The 25,867-nt window shown below is 45.0% G+C and overlaps 1 protein-coding gene across 1 annotated transcript in view; it reads left to right on the top strand.

Annotated features, from left to right (window-relative positions):
• Positions 1–25,867, top strand: part of MTX2 (metaxin 2) — a 423,009-nt gene that overhangs the window by 114,383 nt on the left and 282,759 nt on the right. Inside the window, exon 3 of the mRNA XM_078681519.1 lies at positions 6,601–6,647. Within this exon, the coding sequence (XP_078537645.1) occupies positions 6,601–6,647 (47 nt within the window). The remainder of the gene's footprint in view (positions 1–6,600; positions 6,648–25,867) is intronic.

Here is a 25,867-nt window from a genome sequence, read left to right as displayed (position 1 = left end):
ACATGTTTTATGTTTTAAGTCTTTCAGAAGGTGGTAACGAAATTGAATCTCACCGAAACACCGCCTTGACTTTGTAGTGTAGAGGAAGACCACTGTGGATACTATGGACATGATATTGATGATGAAGAGGGGGGTCATATATTGTGATTGATCTAAATTAATAAGATCTTAATTCAAATTGCATGTATTTGTTTTGTGTTTGTCAGCGTGTGAGTCGTGTTCAAATACTGTTATGAATAAATGTATTGTGAAATTGTGCCTATAAAATAGTGACAGCAAATGAAACAAGCATTTACAATGCAATGGTCTTGGCATCGTTAAAGTTAGAGCTATTGGCATTGCTCATGACATTATTTTTATTTATGTTTTTGTTTTTAAAACATAAATAAATGGCATTGTCATTTACAATGCCAATAGCTTCATTGCTCGCGAATGTGAGACCTATTGCATTTGCACCCACACACAGAGCCACACACACAAAGCCACCCACACACAAAGCCACCCACACACACACAGAGCCACCCACACAGAGCCACCCAGTCATTCACATAGAGCCACCCACACACACAGACAGAGCAACCCACACATAGAGCCACCTACAAAAAAGCTACCCACACAGAGCCACACACACACACACACACACACACACACACACACACAGAACCACACACACACACAGACAAAGCCACACACACAGAGCCACACACACACACACAGCCACACACACACACACACACAGCCACACACACACACTGCCACACACACAGGTTCTAGGGGAACGCAGTAGCTAATACTCACTGCGTGTGGAGGGGGCCAGGAGTCACTACTTCATTCGATCTCGCTTTTGGCTCCTCCGCCGCTACCTCTCGGCGTCCCAGGTAGCTGGGGTTCCAGCCTCTGGGGGCAGGATACATCCACCCGCACGTGGCGCAGATCTTACTTCACTTTGTATACTAGTGCTGTGATGGCGTTGTCACACAGGCCACATTATCTCACTTCCGCATTTAACCCAGCACATAGCTCAAGGCCGTTTTCCGCAGATATCCGCGTCAGCCAGACACGGCCATGCAACCCAGGGGCTCGTCCAGCACACAGCTTCCAGGGCAATCAGTCCGGGCCGCGCAGCACTTGCCTGTAATAATATTGGGTGGTCGCATTCAGTGTTCAGCTTTCTCCCGTTGCTCACGCTGTTTTCAGTAGGCTGGTGTTTAACAAAGGGCAGGGAGAACAGAAACGGGCCCAGCAGTGTGAGTCGTTTCATGGCGCGGTAGGCAGCGGCTGCGGGGGGACCCCGGAGAGAGAATACCTGTGGTGCCAGGAGGACGGAGGAGGCGGCTGTCTAATCTAAGATGGCGGACACCCGTACAACTCCTAATCTCCCAAAAACGTATACTGGACGCTTGCAACATTATCCTAGTAAGGGCACTGGTTTAAGTGAGCGATTGTTCGCACCCCTTTCCGTCAGTCCAGTGGGTCACATAAACAGAATGTATGCCTGCCCAGGCAAGCTCAAAAATTGTCGCTCGATTTACCACCTGAGCAATTTAGTTGTGTTAATGCAGAAAATACCCGACACGATCAAAAAGGGGGTAGTTCCGCTTTATTCCCTCTGTTTCTAGCGTGAAGCATTAAAGATGGCCGTGATCAGTCGCATGAAGCAAAGAAAACATGAAGCAATTACTTCAAGTGCGACAGGAGACGCTTCATTAACTCAAGTGATGTAATTTTTCCCTGCTGGTTGCCACCCAGTGATGGAAACGCAGCACCAGACCACAAGCCCCACTTTCCCATTAACGATTTAAGGTGTGTTTTTTTGGCTTCAACCAGCCCACTACATTTCAAGATGCCCCCGGTTTTGTAAAAGCGCACTGAAAAAAACCCTCTAGCACACTTCATCCACAAGTTTAAACACAGGTTCTTGTGTATCTAGCTGAAGTGACACAGATTCTGCCATCGCTGGTAATATTCTGTAACCACAACGACTTACCAAGGATCTTTAAAGCGCCAATTCCTTATTGCTGAAACTGCCGAAGCTCAACAAAGAGACAACATACAACCGCTCATTCTCTGGCTTAGCTCCCAGAAAAATGGAACTCACTGCCACCCACAAGAAGAACCAACCCCTTGATGACCGTCTTAAAAATAAAAATGAAAAGGTTTCTGATAAAAAAAAAAAAATCCCATTCAATAACCCTGATGAATGCTTCTGGTTGTTTGAAGTGTACCACAGTCTCAGTGACAGCGAGGCACTGGATGGCACAGGCTCTCTCCCGCCCTTTCAGAGACACCAGCCTGCCATCTCACACACCGCTGACGTATTACTTCCTTCTCTGAGGCAGGGGTTTTAAAGTGCGCATCTCTGTAGTGTAATGTCAGCCATTGGCAATTCACCTCATCAGATGCATCTTTCTATTGGCTACTTTCAGACAGTACTGTGGGAGCCCTGAAGAAAAACAAACGTGGTTTTGGGGCCGAGGGGCGGCCGTGGAGATGGCATCTCTGCGTCTCCAGAACCCCCTCCATTTCCCGCTTTATCTCGAGTTTCTAGCCCAGAATGGACGAAAAAGCAGAAAGCGCAAGACGCCAATGACCAACCTAGCATAGCAAATGTGCACCTCAGTAGTTCCGAACCATAACACGTGCTGACGTCATCATGCTCACCATTCTGACTTCATCCTCCCAAAAACCCAATGACAGTTTGGAAAATAGAATCCCAAAGTGTCAAAAGTCTATATTTAAAGCAACTTGTGCACTAGCAAAAGTTTATTATCACCGCAAATATCACGGGGACATTTTATTCCACCCTCACTATAGTGCATAGTTATTATGTTTTTATCATAGTAGTTACAGGGGTTTTTAGGTGGTTTTCTTTTTTACTATTTTCACTTCTTTTAATCTAAACTCAAAAATGCACTTTTTTCCACTGGGCTGCCGCTTGAGTGTCGAGTATGTGCTTGGAATGTAATAGTAGGGTATTTTGTGTTTTAAATCGCCTTTTAGTGTTTCTGGTTGGTCAGAACCCCCGGAATAACAGCAGAACAGCTTCAGTGTGAAGTCTCATTGGACCACGTCGGTTTCTTTATTCGGAGAGTAGAGCCCTGGTTATGTGACGTAACAGGACACAGTTGTGCGTGACAAACGTGGACCACTCCCAAACTGCACTTATCGTTGAAGATACTTGCATTTTTTCCCAGACCTGTGCCTTTAGTACTCTGCTCTCCGGATATTAAGCAGGAAAGAGCAAACGTGACTGACAGCCGTTTAAGTAAAGGCAAAACATTTACAGAATTATGTTGTTCACTTTCAAATAACAAATGGACACGTTATAACACATCAGGCACAGTTAAAAAAAACTCTCCCCGATTTTAAAGGGGTGCTGTACATTTAAAGGACTCATGCTCCTCTCCAAAAGAACTATTGTCTGCGAATTTAAGGAAATAATTCCGATCTCTTCTACAAACTATCACTTGCAGAACCCTGTAAGGGTTACCACGTTGTTAAAAATTGACGGTGGACTTGCACACCGCATTCGGCGTGAGCACCCGCACACCTCTGAGCTCAGCTGTGTCTCAATGTCGGCGATGTCTCCCGGAATAATGGCCCGAGCAGAAGCTGTTATCATATCTGGTGCATCCGTGCAAGGAAACGAATCGCCGCATTTCTCGTTGTTGTGAAGTTGCACGGATTTATGGAACCTCTGCGACCGGCTACGTAGAACCCGTCTCAGTAACAGTTCAAAAAGAGTTTAGAGTCCATTGTATTACTCAAGCGCTGTCACTGTGAGTGTCGCTATTAATTGTGCGCATTCAACCGTCTCTGGCAGGGGTTGAATCTGTGGCCATTGGGGCACGCTTGGGTTTGCTAAATGTGCCTCAACCCACTGAGCTATGTACTCGCTAATCACTCCCTCTCCCCGCCCGGCCCTTCCAAACTCGGGGGAAGTAGCTCGGCTCGGCTGTGCTGTTACGCTATCAGCGCTGGCATTGGCGCACAACTGAGGACAGCCATGCCAGCATTTGTTTACTGAGTGGCAAGTCCCTCGCTCCCCGGGCACGGCGCGCACCTACCGATCCCCTGGATGAAGATGAAGCCCGCTATCATCAGCACGGGGTGTCAGTTGAACTCGGCCAGGCCTCCGTCCCAGCCCAGCCCTTCCCGCTAGTGGAAGACCCAGATCAGGGCGAAGAGGACAGCGAGGAAGCCCAGCACCAGGCTGCAGGCGAGGAAGCCCAGCACCAGGCTGCCGGCAAGGAAGCAGAGGAAGCTCCTGTAACCCTCCATCTTCCCCCCAAACTCTGAGCAGCATGGGGAGGGACGCCACGCGCTGCTTCCCCCGCCCGCACGCCTCCGGCGGCGGCCAGCCGTGAAGGAAGGGGCGGGCCTGGCGGGAGGGGGCCAGGCGCGCCTGCCTCCGGGCCAGCTCTGTTCGCCCAAGTGTGCCTGGCGTCTAGCCCGGCCTTAGAAGTACGAAGAATCCGAGTTTAGAGGAACAGTTGTGGCACCCAACCCCTACCCCATGTATGTTTAGACGCAGGAACCATCTTAAACTATATAAGAATAGAAGCCCACACCGGCACATCCTCGCCCAACTACTTCAGCGTGGCCGCCTACTGCATGTTATTATTTGATATTGCCCCCTAGGCTAACTCCGAATTGGCGTATTTGCGGCCATAATCTCACCACAAATACCAACTACTAGAGGTTAAAATTAGATTGAACGTTTCCGTGGAGTTTAGTGCTCTGCAGGGCTTTAGGTGGAATGGAAAACAAGAGGGAGGGAGCAGCTCCTTCCTTACGATCTCGGAAGGCAAGAGAGGAGCGCTCCACACCACCATGTTTCTCCGAGGTCATTCACAAATGGCTCGGAGAAACGCTCATAATTTTTTGGATTGAGGGGCGTGTGGCGAGAGGGAGGGTGTAACGCCCACCACTAGAAAAGGGGCGAGGCTTAAAAATAGAGAGAGAAACGCCCCCAAATCTGCTCAAGATGGGGCTAGAACAGAGTGATGCCCCTCTTCTCCAATGGCTGGCCAGCATTTACGAGGCTAGCCAATAGAGAAGAGGGGCGGGTTCAAGCCCCCATACTGCAAAACATAAAATCTCGGACTCCGCCCACTGTGTGCGACGCTAGTCCGAGACCTAAAAATATAAATACATGTGCATTTTAACATTGGTGAAAGTATGTGGGTGAGTTGAGTACACAGAGCAGATTGGATAATTTTTAACATAATAGCTACCGTATAAATGTTACTTTGTAGGTGGGTATATTAGGGATGTAAAGGTGAGACCTATGCTTTTATGATTTATAAGGGCGATTTGTCTCAGAATTTGAAGTCTCCTGGCAATAGAAACTTGTTTTCACCCTTCCTGTTTTTGGATGAAATCGCTAAAGGTGATTGACAATAAGGTTTATTTTCTATTGGTTTTAAGGAGAGGAGTATATGGGTCTGCTATTTGTGGTTTTGAATGAAGTTGTATATCGGACTAGGCTGACACCATATTTCTGTGATGTTTATTTGTAGGGTAAGCAGTTTGGTTAGGTGCTTTTCTAGGATGTTTTGGTAGGGACGTGAGTCTTTTTGAGGCTGAATAGGAATGTTATTGAGCACTTTTTGGCTATGTTTCTCAAAAGTGATTTTAGCATGGAGTTGCACATTGGCCTTTTTGGAGGAGAGGGTGGGTGAGAAAGTTCCTGAATGGCCTTTAGGTAAAAATTGTGTTCATTTTGACTGATGTGACTAAAAGTTCCATTTCTGGAAGCGCTCTTTAACTTTTGTGGATTTTGTTATGTATATGTTGCTGACTGTTTTCTTTCTTGTTATTAAAATGTCTGTCTTTCTGAACCTAGTGTTTTTGTCTTGTCTGACTGGCTCTGTCTATTGCGTTGTCTGTCTGTTAGACTGAATAACGTCTTAGTTTCGGGTCTTTCTTTTATATAACTGTGTCATTATTTTTATCTGTGTTCCTTTGTATTCTACTATATGGATGTCTTACTGACTGGAATTGTCTCTCTTTCTAGACTAGCTGCATCTGTGCAGCCTGGTCTGTTTTTTCTGGGACTTTTGTGCCTGATTTCCTTTTAGAACACTGCCTTCCTGTTGGGTCTATTTTCTGGGAGTGTATTTGGAACTTCATCTAATGTGTTGGCCCAAGATTGCTGGGTCTCTCTGTGTCTCTTTCTGTGATGAGCATCCTGAAAAGGCCTAAGCTTCTTGTCTGATTTGACTGTCAGATTGCTGTGTAACATGTATTCCTTGTCCTGCAAGGTAAGTCTACCTATCAGTATGGCTGAATCCGTGAGCCAACACACTAGCTGTACCTGTTACTATATCTGCTTCACTGGACGCGACTGTGTGTGTCTGTCTCGTTCTGTCTGTCTTTGTCTCTTTTACCAGGTGTGTTTTGCCAGCCAATGCTTTCATTGTTTAAGTTGCCTGGACTATTCGCTGGTCTTACTTGTTGTTCTGTCTTTAGCAGATTGCTCCTTTTTCATGTTAAATTCTTGCTTTTTTTAACTTGATATTTGACTAAATATTTCTTTGGCAAAAATGATGTTTTTTGCTTGTTGCAAATGTTACATTTTTTCTTTTTCCCCTTTAGGTGATCAGATTTTGTTGTGTGACAATGCATCTTCTCTTGCCGTGCAGGTAACACATTAATGAATAATAAAGTGTGTATTGTTGTAGAATGTAAAATGTTTGCCAATATTATCATCATAATTAAAGGCTTTTAAATGTTTCACCTGTTGTATGACTGGATTATAAAAGTGTTTTTGGTGTGCAGAATTCTTTCTGTGCTGTAAGTGCAAATAAATATGGGTTTGTAGAAAGTTACTCAGTCATTCTACAGTTGCATGGGTTGTACTCTTTCCTGCCACCTAGAAATATACTGTAAGTTCACTGGTGGTACTTAGAACTTGGATTTGTGCTCATTCTCTCGCAGTCCTTTGCAGTGTTGCCAAATGACACATTTAAGACCTTGCTTTTTACGGCCTTTTTATTTCTGAATATTGACAGCTTTCGTTTTCTAGAAGACAGTAGGTTAACAGTTCTTTAATAATTATAAAAGTAAGTACATAAAAAATAGTTAATTATGTATAACTATAATATTACGTTCAGAAGCAGATATAGGGCTTTGTGACAGCCAACTTCAGCCATTGGCTTTGTTGTGTTTTCCATAGTTTGCCAGTGCTTTGATTGGCTGTCCATCAAGCCCATAGCATTCTGTGGATGGTTACATTGTCCCATTTGTGTTTCCATTAGGTTTTGGTGATGAGCCTCAAGTAGACTTCTGCTCAGATTGCAGATGCAGCATGACGTGTAGCTTGTAATTGAAAGCCAGTGCGTGTTCCTTTATTATTTACTTTGCGGTCATGCCTACATTTAAGTGCTGGTTTACGTATTTTTAAGGAAATATATACTGCTTGGATGTATGGCTTAGCCTTTCATAATAACACACTACTAATCGCCATTGTGAGTTTATCGGTCTTGTTTTGCTGTCACGATAATATGTAGGATTTATGGCTTTTCGGCTCACAAAGTAAAAACATAGAGGCACATACACTTTCCTATAGAGGCAACAGAAGTACCGTCTGTCAAAAGTATCTACAAGGCAATATTTTGCTGGGTATGCCTATGCATCTTCTAAAGCAGTTTGTCATTAAAGGGTCTTACTCCAGCCTTCCAGATTGTTGTAGCTCAAGATGTTGCTCTGTTATGGGATTTTCTTTCTCTGGTGTGGAAAAACACGCACACAAATTAACCCATCTATTACCAAAAAATAATATCGAGTGCCAGACCTACTGGCTAGTCCAATGCTTGTGTTTTGTAGCGAACTGAATTGACATTCATTATTTAGATGGATTTATATTTTGTTTGTGGCAAGTGCCAGACTGAAATCACTAAGAGCAAACACCCATCTGCTCCTAGTAGTACATCCAGTGAGCCTTATACCTTCTGGTCGGCTGAGAAGCGTTCCATTCTGGATACTTAAAATATCTGTGCCATTTGCAGAGCCAGCCAACCAGGGGTAAGGGAGTCAGGCTTATTAATTGAGGTCATGAGTTATATGTCGAGGAATTTGAATACCATGACGTGTATTTGTATAGCACATGTTAACCCCTTGGGACAGCTTGGCACTGATTTTAAATGGGGCAGCACAATTGCTTTACTAATCAGCTACAGCTTTCAAAGTAAACTTGCCATCTGTTTCTGCCCATCAGTAGTAGCAACCGTGCAAATTCGTATCACTGCCTATTAGCTTCCACATTCCTTTCACCATAGAATCTAAACTGCTCTCCGTTCCTCTCATCTACAGTCCTTAATCCTACCACTTACTTATCATCGGTTCCATCGTACTTTGCTTATGTTCTTTCACAGTATAAGCTTCACCGTCTTACCCACGTCTTTCGTTACAGAGTTATTAGTTTTTACCTCCACTCTCTCACCATAGTCTCCATGCCCCTCCATCCACTACACAGAATTAGGCCTGGGCGGCAAATTCCGTTCCGTTCGCGGAATTAGGGGAATTTGGGTAATTTCGTGTTCCGCAGAGAACGCGAAATTGCCCAAAATTCTGCGTTCCGCTACTTCGTGAAATTTTTTGCTTGTTCGCGTTCTCAAATGCGTGTTTGCGAGATATTTCCCCCCGAGCACGCAAACAGCGATTGCCAACGAAATGAAAGCATTGCGAACAAGCAATTCCGTGTGTTTGCAGAATTTCTGCATGTTCGCTGAGATTTTTTACCATTTTGCGGAGATTTGCGGAACGCGATTACGCAAATTCCGTTCACCCCTACACAGAATACAGGTTTCATGCTTGGCCCTTTGGCCTCCAACTCTCTGCATGTTCAGTGCCATTTTCTCCACCCTCTACAGGCTTTATACCTCTTCTACTCTTCTCATCTCAACCCCCAAATTGTTCCATTGTGGTCTCATTGAGTGTTTTTAATCCCTTGCCGTCTATTCTTTCACCATAGGCTACCTGCGTTTCTTTAGCCCCTTTGTGAGTTGTGCTTGGCTAATAGAAATGCTGTCCGCAACTGCTGCCCCTTCACCAATACACTTTCGTTCCTGTACTCCAAGAGCCCTGCAATCTGCCCCTACAGCAACCACAGTCCCGCCTGTGTTCTCTAAATGACCGGTGTTGGTTAAGGAAGTAACACAGAGAGGCCTAATAATGTGACAGGTGTGGAGATGCCAAAATGTATTGTAAGGCAAAATATCTGTTTATGCCTTTTCACCTTGGCAGCAACAAAATCCAATTTCAACGTAATTTAATGATGCTGGTGCAAGAGGTTAGCCATCAGCAGGAACAGGCCAAAAACCAGGTGAAAGGAAGGTGGAAAAAGCAGTACAGTTGTGGTCTTCTGGGTGGAAGAAAGCAGCATAGGGGACAGGCCAATTGCAAAAAAACAGCAGATGGACTGGTTATGCAAGACATAGTCAATACTGAACCGCCCTGTGAGGCTCACTTTAGTGTGTACAAACCTACAGAGTGACGCTTGTGGAAAGCGCACTGATTGGGAAGCGTAACGGTATTTCTCACTGATAGCATAAACCTGCTGCAACAACCAATCCAAGCTTTAAATGGGTATCAGAGCACTTTACATGAGCACCAGTTTCATTGCCAAGCGGATGCTAGCGGAGTCGGAGCAGAGTGTCCGAGTGTGAGGTGGTCCGGCGGCATGAGGTGAGCGGCGTGCATTCAGTGGCCCGTTTTCTTTTGCAGCATGAATTGTATTATAATAATCATTCAGAAAATAGTACTATTGCAGCTTACAGCTCATACTTTAAAATAGAAAAACAAAGTTCTCTAAATGTGTGAACGGAGCTCAATATAAACAAGAGGCAAAAACAGGAACCCTGTTACAAATCCTAAAACTGCTTACCTACATCTTAATCCCCAAAATGTAAAAGTTTAAAAGCGGAAGCGGACGCTAGCGGAGTCGGAGCAGAGTGTGCAAGTGTGAGCAGGTCCGGCTGCAAGAGGTGAGCTACATGCATTCAGCGGCAGCTCTCAGACTCCGTAAATGACGAGAAGAGGGGAGAGGGGAGCGCGGGGTAGCGCGAGGACTAGAGCTGAGCTCAGTGAACCAAGGTGCGGCGCTCGGGCTGTGCTGCTGCGCTCTTTTCAAGCACCCATGCACGCCTATATTTGCATATAGAATAAAGAATGACTTGACGGCTGACTTAGCCGTTCCCGGTGAGTTGTAGAGGAGCGCTGCTCTGCATCCCTGCCACCTACGGAAGCCTGACAGCCCCCATTTCCACACACCTGCTCTGCATCTCGCAATGTCTGCTGCCACCTGGGGGCTGCTGGGAGAGTGTCTTGCTGTGTCTAGTTTGCGGGTGCTGAAAGGAGGTTTTCGAATAAATTAGAACGTTGATCCTTAAATGATATTGTGACTTGGGTTATCAGTATACCACATTTGCCATTCAAAGAACGTGCTCCTGTAACTGCAATCCGAAATAAAATACAAGCGCAGCACCGCGGCCGCGAAAGTGGCAAGTTGAAGTTAATGCGCGTGAGAGAGAGGGGGAGCAGGAGGTGAGCCCGGGAGTGGTGTGTGTGTGCGCTCGTAGTCTGCTGTTTTTCAAAGCACATACTTGTGCTTGTGGCGCACCGCTGCGCACTCCCGCAAGGTGTATGCCGCCACAAGCACGAGATTGACCTTCGAAAAACAGCTGGATGACGGCTAAAGGTTTCCTATGCAGCGCATGCGCGCTGCGTAGGCGAGACCTAAAAAGGCTTGCAGCTGAGGTGCAGGGTCTAAAAGTTTCTGAGGTTAGAGAATCCTGGGACTAAGGGAGAGCAAGTGGCTGAATCATGCCACAAAGAGAGGGACAAGCTAGGCAAAATCTGCAAACTGGCAAGATTTCACAGTAGGCCAAGGCTAAGAACTGGCGTGATGTGCAGGTGTTGGTTTAAATCCTGACAAAGATACGCCTTCCAGCGTAGAAGTTCAGTAAATGGAGTACCTTAATATTGAGCAACAGTAATATCTGTTATTTATAGCTCTTAGAAACCGACAGAAGTGTGGTAGGAATGGCTTTATTAAAAGTACTGTAAGTGAGGATTGGATTGAGACACAGGAAAAGTCGACTGAGAAGGCATGACTTTGGGGACCTCAATGAAAAGGGATGTGATGTGTTAAAAAGGCCTGGGAAGAAATACCGAAGAAGGTGGGCGTAACCAGACTGCCTGGCGAAATATAAAGGCACAGAGTGAAGAAGACCAAATTATATCAGGACAGAGAGGGCAGGCTACTAGACTAGGACACAAAGGGAAAGACTAGAGTCCTTGCCAGTACCTCACAAAGTTATCGGGAAAAGTAAAAAGGCAGAAGCTGCGAACTAGAAAGACGAGTCAGTGGGTTTTGGCTCTACACTGACAACTGGTGGGATCTGCATGCCATGATTCAAGTCCTGGGAAGGCAGATTCCCTGCCACCCTCAGAGGGCAAAACATGGTTTGCCGTTAAATTGAGGAACAGTTACATGTTACTGCTTTGAAACAATAGATGTTCTGTCCAAAGTGTTGTGGTGAAAGTAAGTTATTAGTAATTGTGGAGACCTCGAGGAAGGCAAGGATGGTGCAGTACTAGGGAGAAAGTAGTGTTGTGGCTCGAGAACATGTAGCAAAAGAGACGCTGATGACAGACTTAATAGCAGGGATAAAAGAGACAGATGGGGGTTGCAGTGGATCCACAGAGTGGAGACTTGGTACCTGGGTGGGAGGCTACAGCCATGAAGTACTGTACAGTAATGCAATGAGTGGTGCAGAGAGGGTGCTAGGAAGAGTGATAGACAGAATTGTAGAACAGGAGTACTAAGCAGGAAGTGAGCAGCAGGAGCAAAGAATGTGGTGGCGAGAAGGGACTACGATACGAGACAAACTAGAAGGCATCAGGGACGTACACAAAGAGATGATCGACAGAGCGCTGAAACTTTTCAGACACTCACCCCCAGTCACAGAGCTGGTTGAATTCATCGCTGTTCTTTAGCTCACTTCGCCACCCCAGTTCAGATCCAGCCATATGCAAATTAGTCATAGGACCAGTCCAGTCTAAAACTGCCAAGCCAGGTCTTCCCTGAACCGGAAACAAGCATCCTGGGGCCTGTTTCGGGGTAACACCACCCATCAGCCAGGCTAGCGTGAGGGGGATGAGCAGAAAGCAGGCATCTGTAACAGTATGGGCTCACTTTTCTTGGCAAGCGGTCAGGGGTCTGTTCATTCCTGGCAGAAAGAGAAATCTAGGATAACCCTCATTATTCTGGTTTATAAAACCATCCTCCAACCCTAACAGAAAAATGCCAACACACTGGCAGGCTGAAGAGTGCGGATTAAACGGGGAACACAACATCATTTCTAATTTCTAATTTAAAACATTTATAAAGCGCAGCGTGCACCGTACGGTTTCTTGGCGCTAGTATGGGAGTCGGCAACAGAGGCAAAGTCAACCTGTCGAGAGAAAAAAAAAAAAAAAAAAGGAAGATTACACGGGGAAGGCCTGTTTGAAAAGAAACGTTTTAAGATCTTTCCGAAAAGAGAGATAGTGGGTGGCAAAGCGAAGGTGATCAGGAAGGGAGTTCCAAAATGTAGGGGCTAAGTTAGAAAAGTTGGTTCCGCCCCATTTTTTCCGTTTCAAACGTGGGATTTGGAGGAGAGATTTGGAGGAAGAGCGGAGCTCTCTGGTGGGAACATATTCTTTTATTAGCGAGGAAATAAAGGCCGGGGCAGTGCCTTGGCGGGCCTGGAAGACCATGCAGCCGGTCTTGAAGAGGGAGCGTTCCTTGACGGGAAGCCAATGAAGCTCCCTAAGGAGCGGTGTAGAGTGATGATATCGCGGGAGACCAAAAACCAGCCGGGCCGCCTGGTTCTGGACCATCTGGAGCCTCCGCATGCTGTATGCCGGAATGCCGTTGTAAAGGGCATTGGCATAATCCAGCCGCGATATCACCAGTGCGGCCATGATCTGCTTGAGTGCCTGAGGGGAAAAAAAACGGGAGACAGTGCGGATGGTGCGGAGAGTGAGGAAGCAGGAGGAAACTACAGAACTGATTTGTGAATGAAGGGTGAGCTGGTTGTTCACTTTAACACCCAGTGTTTTGACCGAAGTGGAGGGGGTGGGGGGACGACCAAGAATGGGGGGCCAAAAGAGAGAATTCCAGGGACTGGAAGAACCACCGGTGAGAACCAACTCGGTTTTATCCGGGTTCAATTTGAGATGGTTGTGGTTCATCCAATCCCTGATAAATGTCATAGAAGACTGAAAGTTAGAAACAGAGAGGGAAGAAGAGGACAGATCAAAGATGAGCTGGAGGTCATCGGCGTAATTGTACACGGTGACCTCCAGCTGCTGAAGAGCAAAAATAAGAGGAGAGATGTACAGATTGAAGAGTAGAGGGGAAAGAGAGGAACCCTGGGGAACACCACAGGTGACAGGGAGCGAAGTGGTCGTGAGGTCTCCTAGCCGAATCGCCTGGGTGCGGTCCCTCAGGAAGGAGGACAGCCAGATCAGGGCTGAACCCTCAATTCCAGCCGCCTTGACACGGGACAATAGGATGGTGTGGTCAACCGTGTCAAAGGCGGCAGAGAGATCGAGGAGTACCAGCACCTGATGTTTGTTATTATCCATACCCTTCCTGAGGTTGTCCAGGACCGCAACCACAACTGATTCTGTCGAGTGCCTGGGGCGAAAGCCAGCCTGGCGGGGAGCCAATCCCCCATTAGCCTCTACGTGGGTGCTGAAAACTGCGGTGACATGGCGTTCCAGCACCTTGCCCAAATAGGGCAGCAGGGAAATGGGGCAGTAATTGGCTGAGATGGACGGGTCGGCGCCAGGCTTTTTTAAGATGGGCACTATGGTGGCTGATTTGAGCGCAGGGGTCACTACTCCCTGCGCAAGGGAGTGGTTGAGAAAAGTAATAGGGGGCTCAGGGCAAGAAAAATAAATTTGTTGCAGGATTCGTGCCGGACAGATGTCTGCGGGAGAGCCCGACTTTACTTTGGGGAGCATCACATAGGGGCCCCAGAAACATAAACCCCATAACTTCCACGTTATCAAGGCAGATCACACTGAAATGAAGACCCAAGCAATAGTCTTGAGCACAATCACGGGGAGGAACAGACACCCTAGCTAGGCTCGATCATTACAAATGAAAACACCAAACTCCGCAATCTGAAATTGAAAATGTAGCTCTTCCAGCAATTAAATAAATCCCTGCATATGTTGTGTACATTCGCTGTAAATTGCAGATCCTAGTACATGACTATGATATATAATGCACACTTTTGCTACTCGATGCAGCGTTAATTATAGATGATTAATTAGCATGAGCTATTATGAAAGCCGTGTGTGTGCCCAGGGTGCTGTGCAGGTAAAAGCTAACCATGATTACATACAAAAGCTCAACACTTATAGCTGCAGAGGTTTATGATCCCATAGTACAGGGTCATTTTTTTTATTATAAGAGCTGTGAACACCGGGCACCAGTGAATTGATCGCACCAAACGCATATGACGTCCGTATATTTATAAATAAATAATAAATAATACTGAGCTTATAAAGCGCCTGCTTACACTAGCCAGTGTGTCCCCGCGCTGTGCCTGTGAGGTGCCCACTCCTGGGCACCCCAAGGTGAAGCCAGGCATCTGTACATACCTAGTCAAAAGCAGTGGCGTAGCCAGTGTGTCATGGGCCTTAGAGCAAGGAAGATAATGTTACTAAGGCCGCTGTTTCAACTCGAAATACAGCAATAATCATGGTTCAGTGGGTCTCTCGGGGCCTCTGTGCCCCAATGCCACTTCACCTGCTGCACCAATGGAAGCTAAGTCCCCACTAGCTTGGCATAGCTGGCAATTTGGTAATTATTTGCTTTAAAACACAGCTAGAAAAGCAGACATTTGTGACGAGCAGATCTAAAGTGTTGGTGATGTTGTAGAGTACCTTATATAAATAGGAGCTGCTAGCCACCTAGAACTTGAGAGATATTCAGGGTTCCCACATTCCTTTTTAAAATAATTTATGCAGCACTCTTAGCCTGAAAGGCATTGTTTCAGGTGGTGTGTGTCTATATATATATATATATATATATGTGTGTGAATATGGAACCCCCAGATTAATCACACAATTCAGTCGCCAGCGCAACAAATTGCGTAAGATCATTAACAGCAATTGGTCGATTTTGCAAAGTGATCCAGTTATTATACATACCCTTCCTAGGAACCCAGAGTTAACTTTCGGCAGGGCACGCTCTATGAGCAGCCCAGAGGCATCCCCTGCAAGTTCTTGGTTACAGCTAACTAAAGGCTTTATTAAATGTGTTTCTTGTAAAGCATGTAAGCTGGGAAAGAACAAAATGACGTACAAGAGCCCTTTAGTGATGTCCCTAGGATGATCTGCAAGAAACTCACATGTAAATCTGACTATGCGGTGTATGTGCTGGAGTGCACGTGTGGCCTGCAATACGTTGGTAGTACCAAGTTGCAGGTCCACAAACGTGTACTCCAGCACATGAGGGCCATTAGCAACAATGATGCCACGTATCCAGTGGCCAGACACTTCAAAGAGCACACAAGAGCAGCTTGGAACCATCTTAGCTACTTTGTGGTGGACATGGTGCCCCCTTTTTGCCGAGGTGGGGAGCGTGAGGTCTTACTCAGGAAACTGGAAACCAGGTATATCCTCGAGGTGGATACTAAGAGCCCGAACAGGCTCAACTCGAGTGAGGATCTCTACACACACTTATAAGTTTCCTCCCAGCTCCATTACATGTGTTAGCATTGGATCAGCAACAATAGATGTCCATCTGTCTCACTGTAACAGGCTTCTGTAGACAGTAGATATTCTTTCTGTGTTCATGTTTTAATCACTTTTCCCTCTTGGTTATGTTTCTTTCATCCTGTTTTATATTTATTAACATGATTTCAGTGGATAATTTTTTGGTATCTAAGACACATACGGGTTTATTCAGCTATCTCAGGATGCACACGATGGAGTTTTTCCCATGATTTGCCCAACAACCTTTTAATAACGCGATGCTTTCATCAAGCCTATCATGTCGTTTATCAGCCCTAAATTTAGAGACCTGCCGCTAGGATTTTACAACTAATCTCAAGGTGCAGGTTCTTTTTATGATATTTATGATGTAATAAGTATTTATATTTATTCTTTTTGTACAAATCTTATAGGTTAACCTCATGATGTTCATTGTATTTTAGTGAGGAAGAGAATGACTAATTTTTAAATCATTATTGTATTGATTTTTATAAATTCTCTCTACCTCTCATACAAGACAATCACAGATTATGGCCCATTTTAGCAACATGTTCTCATTCAGTGGGGTAGCAATGAATTACTGTGTGATTACAGGCTACTTACATATATTGTTTACATCGCGTATTTTTGCACATAATGCATTTAAGCATCAATCCAGGCAAGGGCATCACCGTGGTTATTGCATCTCAGTGTTAGCTGTCTATGAATTGTTCAGCTTTATTACTGTTTACAGCACAAGGTTGTGGTTGCTCTATTGTTTTCCTGCTTCTGCATTATTGTTGGCTCAATGGCAAGAATAAGTATTGATGTGCATCACTGGACTGGGATGAATTATTGTTGCCAGTTATATATACTCAATGCAATAAGGGTAACCATTGTGACAACAATATTATTTTGCGACCCCAACAGTATGTTTTCTATATCCTTTGACTCACTGACCATGTGACATTAAGCACTAGCACTTTAAAAGGGTGGCTTGCACTGTGAGCGTCATGTGATCAAGGCCTCTTGGGAGGCCGAAACGCGTCATGGCGGTGCATGGTGCCAGCCGATCTAGGTGCTGGGGCGATTGACGTCCGCCATCTTGAGGTAGTCAGGTCAGCGCTCTAGTCGCTGGCTGCCTCCTGCCCTCCCGGAAGTTATTTAAACACCGGGCAGTCGACCTCACTGATCTAAGGGTAGCGGTCACGCTGAAGGGCTCTACATCGACCTGCCTTGATAAATTTTTTACACTGCGCATTTGCACATTACAATTTTAGCTACTGGCACGATTTGCTTCGTGGGCTTTTAAAAATTTGTATTTGGATGCTTAACCCCCCTTTTGTTATGCAGGTGTATTTCTACTGTTGCTCTATTTGATTAGCGCTCCCAGCGCTTACCTGGGCACTGCTATCGCCGTCTTCGCTCGCCAGCCGATCTAGGTGCTGGGGCAATTGACGTCCGCCATCTTGAGGTAGTCAGGTCAGCGCTCTAGTCGCTGGCTGCCTCCTGCCCTCCCGGAAGTTATTTAAACACCGGGCAGTCGACCTCACCGATCTAAGGGTAGCGGTCACGCTGAAGGGCTCTACATAGACCTGCCTTGATAAAATTTTTACACTGCGCATTTGCACATTACAATTTTAGCTACTGGCACGATTTGCTTCGTGGGCTTTTAAAAATTTGTATTTGGATGCTTAACCCCCCTTTTGTTATGCAGGTGTATTTCTACTGTTGCTCTATTTGATTAGCGCTCCCAGCGCTTACCTGGGCACTGCTATCGCCGTCTTCGCTCGCCAGCCGATCTAGGTGCTGGGGCGATTGACGTCCGCCATCTTGAGGTAGTCAGGTCAGCGCTCTAGTCGCTGGCTGCCTCCTGCCCTCCTCACCACCTATAAATGTGTATCCCCTACAGACGGCGCAGCGGGCTGGCGCAGCGGGCGCGCCGGAAGCGCGCCGAAGTCAAGCCCGTCTGCGCCCGTCCGCGCCGGGCCCGTGCCGAGTGCTAAAACCCCTGGTACTGCGACTAGATTGGTCTACTCATCCGCATCTCTTTCGGCACTTCGATCACCAGGCACCGATTTCTGTGTTACCTATGACCCTCTCTCATCTATCGATGTACCCTACCGATTATCCTGCTCACATTGCTCATTTCAGACACACATTGTCAACCATAAAATTAATGCCCTGACCACTCTGCCTTCTCCTATCACCTCTTTTCACTTAGCACTTATTAATGCCCGTTCCATGTGCAAACATAGGCAAGAAATTGCAGACCTAATAATAGACGCCCACCTGGACGTCTTGTTTATAACGGAAACATGGACGGATGGTGCCTCAGACCCTGACTTGGTTATAGCAGTCCCTAGTGGTTTCACCATTCATAGACAGGATAGAGTAGGTCAGCGGGGTGGTGGGGTAGCAATTATAGTTAGAGACCACCTCCCAATCAGGACCACACCGATACCATCGACATGTTGCGAAGCTCTACTATTCAGTATTAAGCTCACACCCCTTTTCAATTTTAAAGGCGTACTGATATATCGCCCACCGGGAGCACGAGCTTCCTTCTTACTCAGCCTTGGGTCTATTTTGGAATCCATAGCTCTGGAAGATCATTTTGCAGTTTTAGGCGACTTTAATTTCCATCTTGAGTCAAGCAGTGACACAGACACTGCATGTCTCCTAGCGGACATGGAAATACTAGGTCTTTATCAACGCATCTCTGTCCCTACCCATGATGCTGGTCACACTCTCGACGGCATTTTTACCAATATTGAGACGCTACATATTGCAGATGTCCTCCCCTTGGCATGGACCGATCATCACGCCATTATAAGTCATTTAGCTATTCCTGATGCCTCTAAAAGGAAGGCTGTCAACAATAGCCCCAAACAGGTGAGAACATGGAAGGACATAAAGGTGGGGACGCTGACCACATCCCTGGCTAGAACATTGCCACTGCTGTCAGATGACCCTACTGTCGCCACAAACCAGTTCAATAACTGGCTTAATCAGGTCACACTTGAGCTAGCGCCCGTAAAATTTATCTCCCAGAATCGAGCCTCTCCTAGTGCTCCTTGGTTCTCAGATGAACTCAAAAAACAGAAACAATTAAATAAACAAAGAGAAAGACTCTGGCGGAAGCGCTACGACCCAGAAAGTAAATCATCATATAAAGATTCACTGGCCCGGTACAAACAGATGATCGCAGAGGCGAAAAAAGCCTATTATGCAGCTCAAATTGAGACTGCCAAAAACTCATGTAAAGAGTTATTCGACATTACTAAACGCTTGTCGGGTGGCATGCACGATCTTACACCACCTCCCTCACAACATCTTTGCGACGCCTTATCTGATTTTTTCTTTAAAAAAGTTAATGACATCTATCAGGCTTTTTCTTTAAACACGGACACTACTCCGCTATCCTTGTCTTCCTCCTCACGGGATAACACACTGACCCGTTTTGTCGATCTTACTATGGATCAGACAAGGAGCATTATCTCAAGGATTAAATCAGGTTCAGCTCTGGATCCGTGTCCGCTTAAAGTTCTTATGCCAGTTATGGACACGTTGATACCGGTCATAACCCATGTTTGCAATACCATGTTTAGCTCCGGAATTTTCCCGGCGTCTTTGAAACATACGTTGGTCAAACCTCTTTTAAAGAAAGTCAACTTGAATAAAGATGACCTGAAAAATTATCGTCCGATAGCCAGTCTTCCTTTTCTGGCTAAGGTAACAGAAAAAGCCATGAATCAGCAACTGTCGGAATTTGTGGAGCAGCACCAGTTGCTCGACAACACCCAGTTCGGATTCCGCAAATGTCATGGCACGGAAACTGCTCTCCTAAAGGCTGCGGACGATATCAGAGCCATACGAGACCAGGGGGGGACAGCGGTCTTGGTACTGCTGGATCTTTCGGCGGCCTTCGACACGGTCGACCACAAGATCTTAGTCGACCGTGTCGAACGACTGGGGGTCCAGAAAACTGCGTTGGACCTGCTTGTATCGTTCTTGGCCAACAGATCACAGGCAGTATCTCTAGGACCCTATCAATCATCGAAGGTGTCTCTGCCGTGTGGGGTCCCTCAAGGCTCATCCCTGAGTCCGACACTATTCAATATCTACGTGTCGGACCTTGCTAGTGTCATCAAAGCATTTGGGATGAGCCTGACCTCCTACGCTGATGACACCCAACTGGTACTGGCTATCAAAGGGGACGGTGAGGAAGTGGCCAATCGATTCACGACTGGAATGACGGCAATAGGTGACTGGATGGCCACGAACTGTCTGAAACTTAATTCAGAAAAGACTGAAGTGGTCATCTTCGGTCACCTTTCTCCGGGCTGGTCACCTGTCTGGTGGCCACCATCTTTCGGTCCTCTGCCTAGTCCAGCCAGCAATGTGAGAAATCTAGGCGTCACTTTTGATGTTGGCCTCAATTTTATGGCACATGCTAATAAAACTGCGGCCACAGCTCATATGAAATTGAGATTGATCAGGAAAATATTACCTTTCTTACCGAACACTGCTGGGAAAACACTGGTCAGCTCACTAGTCCTGTCTTCCATGGACTATTGCAACTCCTTATTACTAAAGGCCCAAGTCCGAGTGATAAATAGGATGCAGTCAATCCAAAATGCAGCTGCACGAATGTTGGCTGGGATCCCCAAGTTTGCACCAGTTGCAAATACCATCAGGGATCTCCATTGGCTCCCGATGCGCAGTCGTATTAAATTTAAATCGCTGTGCATCGTCTATAAGTCACTCAATAATCAGGGTCCCCATTTTCTCAAACAGAATCTTCTTCATTATGTTCCAACCCGATCCCTTCGGTCCTCTGATCAGAACCTTTTGACTGTGCCTCGCACTAGAACAGTCACATGGGGCGACAGGCGTTTCCTTGTCGCCGCCCCGAAACTTTGGAACACCCTTCCTGCACACATCCGGGCAAGTCCCTCCTTGTTCACATTTCGCAAACAGCTAAAGACGTGGTTATTTGACCAATAGCCTTTTTTTCCTTCATTACCCCAGTATGCTGATCTATGCCCTTAATTAGCGCCGAGACGCCCACGGGTATTCGCCGCGCTGTATAAATGTCAATAATAAATAATAAATAAATATGGAAATAAATAATTTCATGCACTTAACTTCTTGGGTCCGTGTTCGTCTTTGCCTCGAGATTTGGTGCTTTGAAGACTGAGTTCTGTTTATATATATATATATATATACACACATATATATATATATATATATATATATATATATATATATATATATGTATATATATATGTCATTTCTTTAATTAATGTTTAAATTTGGTATGCAGAGTGTAAATAAAGAACTTGAACAGTCTTCGTTGCACATTATATCCATCCAACCCTATTCATATATTAAATTGAATAGTGACATTTTTCCCTCATCAATAAGACTGTTGTGGATGTCAGGGAGGCTGTCTGTGATGCAGCAGGCACATCTCCATTGCTATCAAACCTAGAGCCCTTATCCATCCATAGTAATATATTTTCATGATTCTCCAATCATTCAAATTTTCAATTCGCCTGTCTTTCCTATCCAGTGTCTTACCCATTTCCACTGCAGCGTCCAATCTGCTCATATCTCTCATCTATTCTTCCTCCTGAAGCATCTCTCCATTCATTTATCTAATCTCTAGTCACCATCTAGCTAACCTAAGAGCTAACAATGTTTTTTTTCCTAATCTAATTTTTTGTTGATACAGACACATTTTCCCTCAAGCATGCCACTTTGTGTCTGTTTCAGTTGCAGCTCACTATGGTTCGCAAATAACTCAGTCATTTTGGTCTAAATTTCTGCAATTCTGGGACATTCCAAAAAATAAAATGAAAGGATTCTGCATTATCTCCTGCAAAATTCAGTCAGGTATTTCTCTTTCCACTGTTTATTTTATTTTAACACCATTTGGGCGATTATATGTCCAGTATAGCATATATAACTTATTCAGTTAGAACCTGTCATTTTTAGAAGCCACATAGATAACGGACTATGCCCATTCCTTATTTGAGACTTGAACCTCGCAGTCCTTTTCCTACTTCCGCTACATCACTAGTTGACTTTCTTATTTTACCTCTCTTTATCCTTCTTTAAAGTTGTGAAATCAGACCATTCCCCATATTCATGCCAAGGATTATAAATAAGGTTTTGGGACTTATTGGACTTCGGAAAACCCATTCCAGGAATTCCTAGCTACTTTCAATAGTTTCCCACATTGAAGAAATTGTGAGAAGTTTATCCTAAAATGAGTCTGAGCCTCTTTAAAGGTTATAAAAAAAACATTCTTCTGCAGGTACCCCATTTGTAAGCACTTGGCCTGTTTCCATTTAACTGTATGTATCACAAGTGAGGCTCAACAAAATTCCTTTTGTCCTGATAACTGCGCACCAGCAGCAGATGAAGTCTTCGTCCCCAGAGCTCTGGCATATTGAGTCCACTGCACTGATGCCTGTCTAGTTAAACATGAACCTTTCCATCCACCTCGTGTTGTGTGAATCGAGAATCCTCTAGGCACGTTTCCTAAATTATACTTGGTAGGTCATGATTTATCCAAACATCAGTATTCTCCCAACCAACCAGTTGCATTTTCGAGTTGAGCTGCTAAATGATTAATTTCCATATTAGGCAAATGCAGGCCCTCTGTTCTGTTCTGGTCATATAGATTTATCAACTTATCATCTGCATATAGTGGTTTGATATGTTCACTATTTCTTATATTATTCTAATTGCCTGTCATAGCCACTCCAAGACAACATGCCACTGGCTCTTTTGCTAACACAAACAGAAGTGGAGACAAGGGACATTCCTGATGTGTACCTCTTGCCAAACTATCAACTATTACATAATGTAACAATAGTCTTGATTCTGTTCTGTGGTCTGGTATAAAACTGTATCCAGAAATGTTGCAGTGAAGTTCATATGTTTAAGTACCTGAAACAAGTACTCCCGGCAAATAGCCACCACTCCCATCACACCGACTAGCCTTTTAAGGTTGTATGCATTTTCTTTAACCATAATCCGATTCTGATTTGTATATTTCAGACAATTCAGATTCAGTGTAATGCAGCCCGCCTGTTTTAACCCTAGAGTCTCGCTACCCATATTTAATATTGAATGAGTTCTGTGCAGTTTGTAATCTGAGGGGTCTGACATTAGCTTCAAGACCATCTCTGCAGTTTATCCTTCTTCTGGTTTGTACAATTCTGCAGTCAGTACAGAAACCCCAAGTGTATTTCCTTGTTTAGCGTTTCTGTGGTTTACCTACTCCCTTATCACATCCCCCTCTAGATCTTCCTTCTGCTTCTGTTAGCCACGGGATGCTACATTTCTGCATTCAGTCACCATTCAGGAATAGAGCCTCTTTGTGTGAATCTTATTCTTTTAGATATTTAAACATATACTGCATTTTTCACCCTCTTGCATTTAAATCATAAATAATACCAGGATTATAAATTGTCAACGGGTTTTTATAATTTAGAAGTCACTGTAACAACTCCTTCTCAATGTAGGAGCTGCCCATACATCTTCACCTGGTATTTATTTTAAGTGTCCTGCAGAGTGGCTGAGTGTCTTGTAAAAGGTCAGCCAAGAGAGGGGTTTGGGTCTACATACATTTCTCGAGCCTCACAACTCTTTTCTTGCACTGTCATAGCTGTTTTCTATGACTCTGGTTGTTAGACACTTACTCAGTGCAAAGCCCTTTATAATTACCTTAATATCTTCCCCACTCAAAAATATTGTCAATCACTTTCATTACAGACTTCCATTCAAGTGGTAATCCTGAGAGAGAACACGTGAGACAAGACTTATTTGGCACCAGAGCCAACTGGTTGACACAAACACTTACCAAATCGCGAGCTGTAATAACATACACTATAGAAATACTCGTATAAATCTAGTATAAACACACCACACCCTTTTGTGGACAACCTTGCATAAATACAATAAATCAAGAGCACCTTCTGTCCAAGAAGTGTACAAGCAACAACCCATTGCAGGTAAAACGCAAGAGTCCTTTGTCCTACCACATCCTACCCTTAACACTCTACAATGATATCTCAAGAATTAATGCAGTTTGCTTTCACATTACTCTACACAACAACTTATAAACCCAACATTGAGCAAACTCTGTACTATTCTCACATAATCAAACGTGATTAAACAATTTGACGGAATCGATTGAAGGACTTCCAGTTTCACAACAAATGGCACCCAGGTAGGGCATGCTTTACAACGCTCTTGAAATTGTTACTAGTGCTGTACAAATGTAAACAACATAATGTAACAAGTATCTCCAGTCCTGCCCACTGGAGAAGGATGTTTCCGATAAACACTAGTTCAAGAACGAGTCTTTAAAACAGTAGCATAGTAAAAGAGCACAACAAAAGTATATGTTAAATTATAGTTTTGCCCTTAGAAAGCTCTGTTTTTACTCTTCATTGTTCGCTTTTATTCTCCGGTCTGTCCATGATTGCTCACTCGACAAATGACAACAAGCATTTGCAATGCAATAGGTCTCGCATTTGAGAGACTTTGAGCTATTGGCATTGTTAAATGACCATGCCTTTTATGTATGTGTTGGTTTTTAAAACATAAATAAAAGGCAATGTCATGTATAATGCAAATAGCTTAAACTCTCATGAAAGCGACACCTATTGCATTGCAAATGCTTGCTTTTTGCCATCTGGCGCTGCATTGTGGGTGGAATCTGGTGCACCAAGACAATGGAAGGTGCATCCGTTTATGCATCAACTCAAAATATGCGTGCATTGTGCCGATCAAGGGGTAGTTGGATTAAAATCCTTGTACCTCAGCCTTAAATGAGGCGGTTAACTTTGTTAATAAATATTAACACTTGTTTTAAGATTAAAGTAATAAATGTTAGAAGATAATCCATCATCATTACTTTGAAAGCACAGTCTATATATCAAGAGTATTTATCTTCGAACACTCTTCACACTGAACCACATTCCGTGTGCGATGCCCAGATTTGTAACCTAGTACCCAGCAGGGTACTAGGTTACCGCTCCTAGGATGCTTGTTTCCGGTTGGCTGGTCGGGCTGGACTGTTCCGATGAGGCACAGAGCCAAGACTGATTTGTATATGGCCAGGTCGAGCAAAAGAATGATGGATTTAACCCAGATCTCTTGACTGGGGGTGATGTTTTGATTTGTTCTGTTTTCCTTCCATCAATTGTTGGTCTTTTGCTTTCTCGCACTAAGTGCGCCAGGTATGCCCAGACGTGGGTCCTGGGCTCATTGTGCCATTGAAATCAAGCTGTCCTAGTTGAAGAGGGGTGAAACCCCGAAACAGGTCGTACGATGCTTGTTTACCGTCCAGGGAGGACCTGGCTTGGCAGTTCGGGCTGGACTGTTCCCATGAGGCGCAGGGTCAAGACTGATTTGCATATGGCCAGGTCTCTAAACTGGGGTGGCATGCTGAGCAAAAAAATGATGGGTTTAACCCAGATCTCTTGCCTGGGGGTGAACGTTTTGATTTGTTCTGCATTTCGTCCATCAATTGTTTGTCTTTTGCTTTCTCGCTGCATGGCTCAGATGACGGCGGCCCTCTCCCGGCATACGGGATCGCTGGAACACTTCTGCACATAGGCAAGGACCCGAAGGGTGCACATCCATTCCCTCACACCTCTCAGTGAGTCCTCTTGTTATGACTCCCCATTGGACACACTTTTCTTCCTCGCTGGGCACACTTGTCGTGACAAGCATGCAGAAACTGGTACTTCAGGCTCCAGGGCTGGTGATCTTGGTTTCCCTGGGTGAAGTACCCTCACCCAGCGGGTAGACTAGCAGGCCTTTGCCCCCAGTCCTGGTTACAGGCAGAAGTCTTGAAGAGCTTCCCCTTTTCACACAGCCTATCTGGCTGCTTAGATTACCAATTATGGGGTCTCCACCTCCCCTTAAAGTTCTTATCCAGGCCCCAAATGTGATTTAGGGTCTGAGTATTTGAAATTTTATATTGTGTTTCTGCTTCTTTTGAAGCGTACATTTGACCTTTTCTTCTTGCCTCTTGAAAGGTTGTCTGCAACAGCAGGAAAGACTCTTTAGTTGATAGGCC

The sequence above is a fragment of the Lissotriton helveticus genome, chromosome 3_1 (assembly GCF_964261635.1).
Source record: "Lissotriton helveticus chromosome 3_1, aLisHel1.1, whole genome shotgun sequence".
Classification (NCBI taxonomy): domain Eukaryota; kingdom Metazoa; phylum Chordata; class Amphibia; order Caudata; family Salamandridae; genus Lissotriton; species Lissotriton helveticus.
The sequence above is the reverse complement of the archived record's forward strand: the minus strand, read 5'-3'. Positions and strand labels throughout refer to the sequence as shown.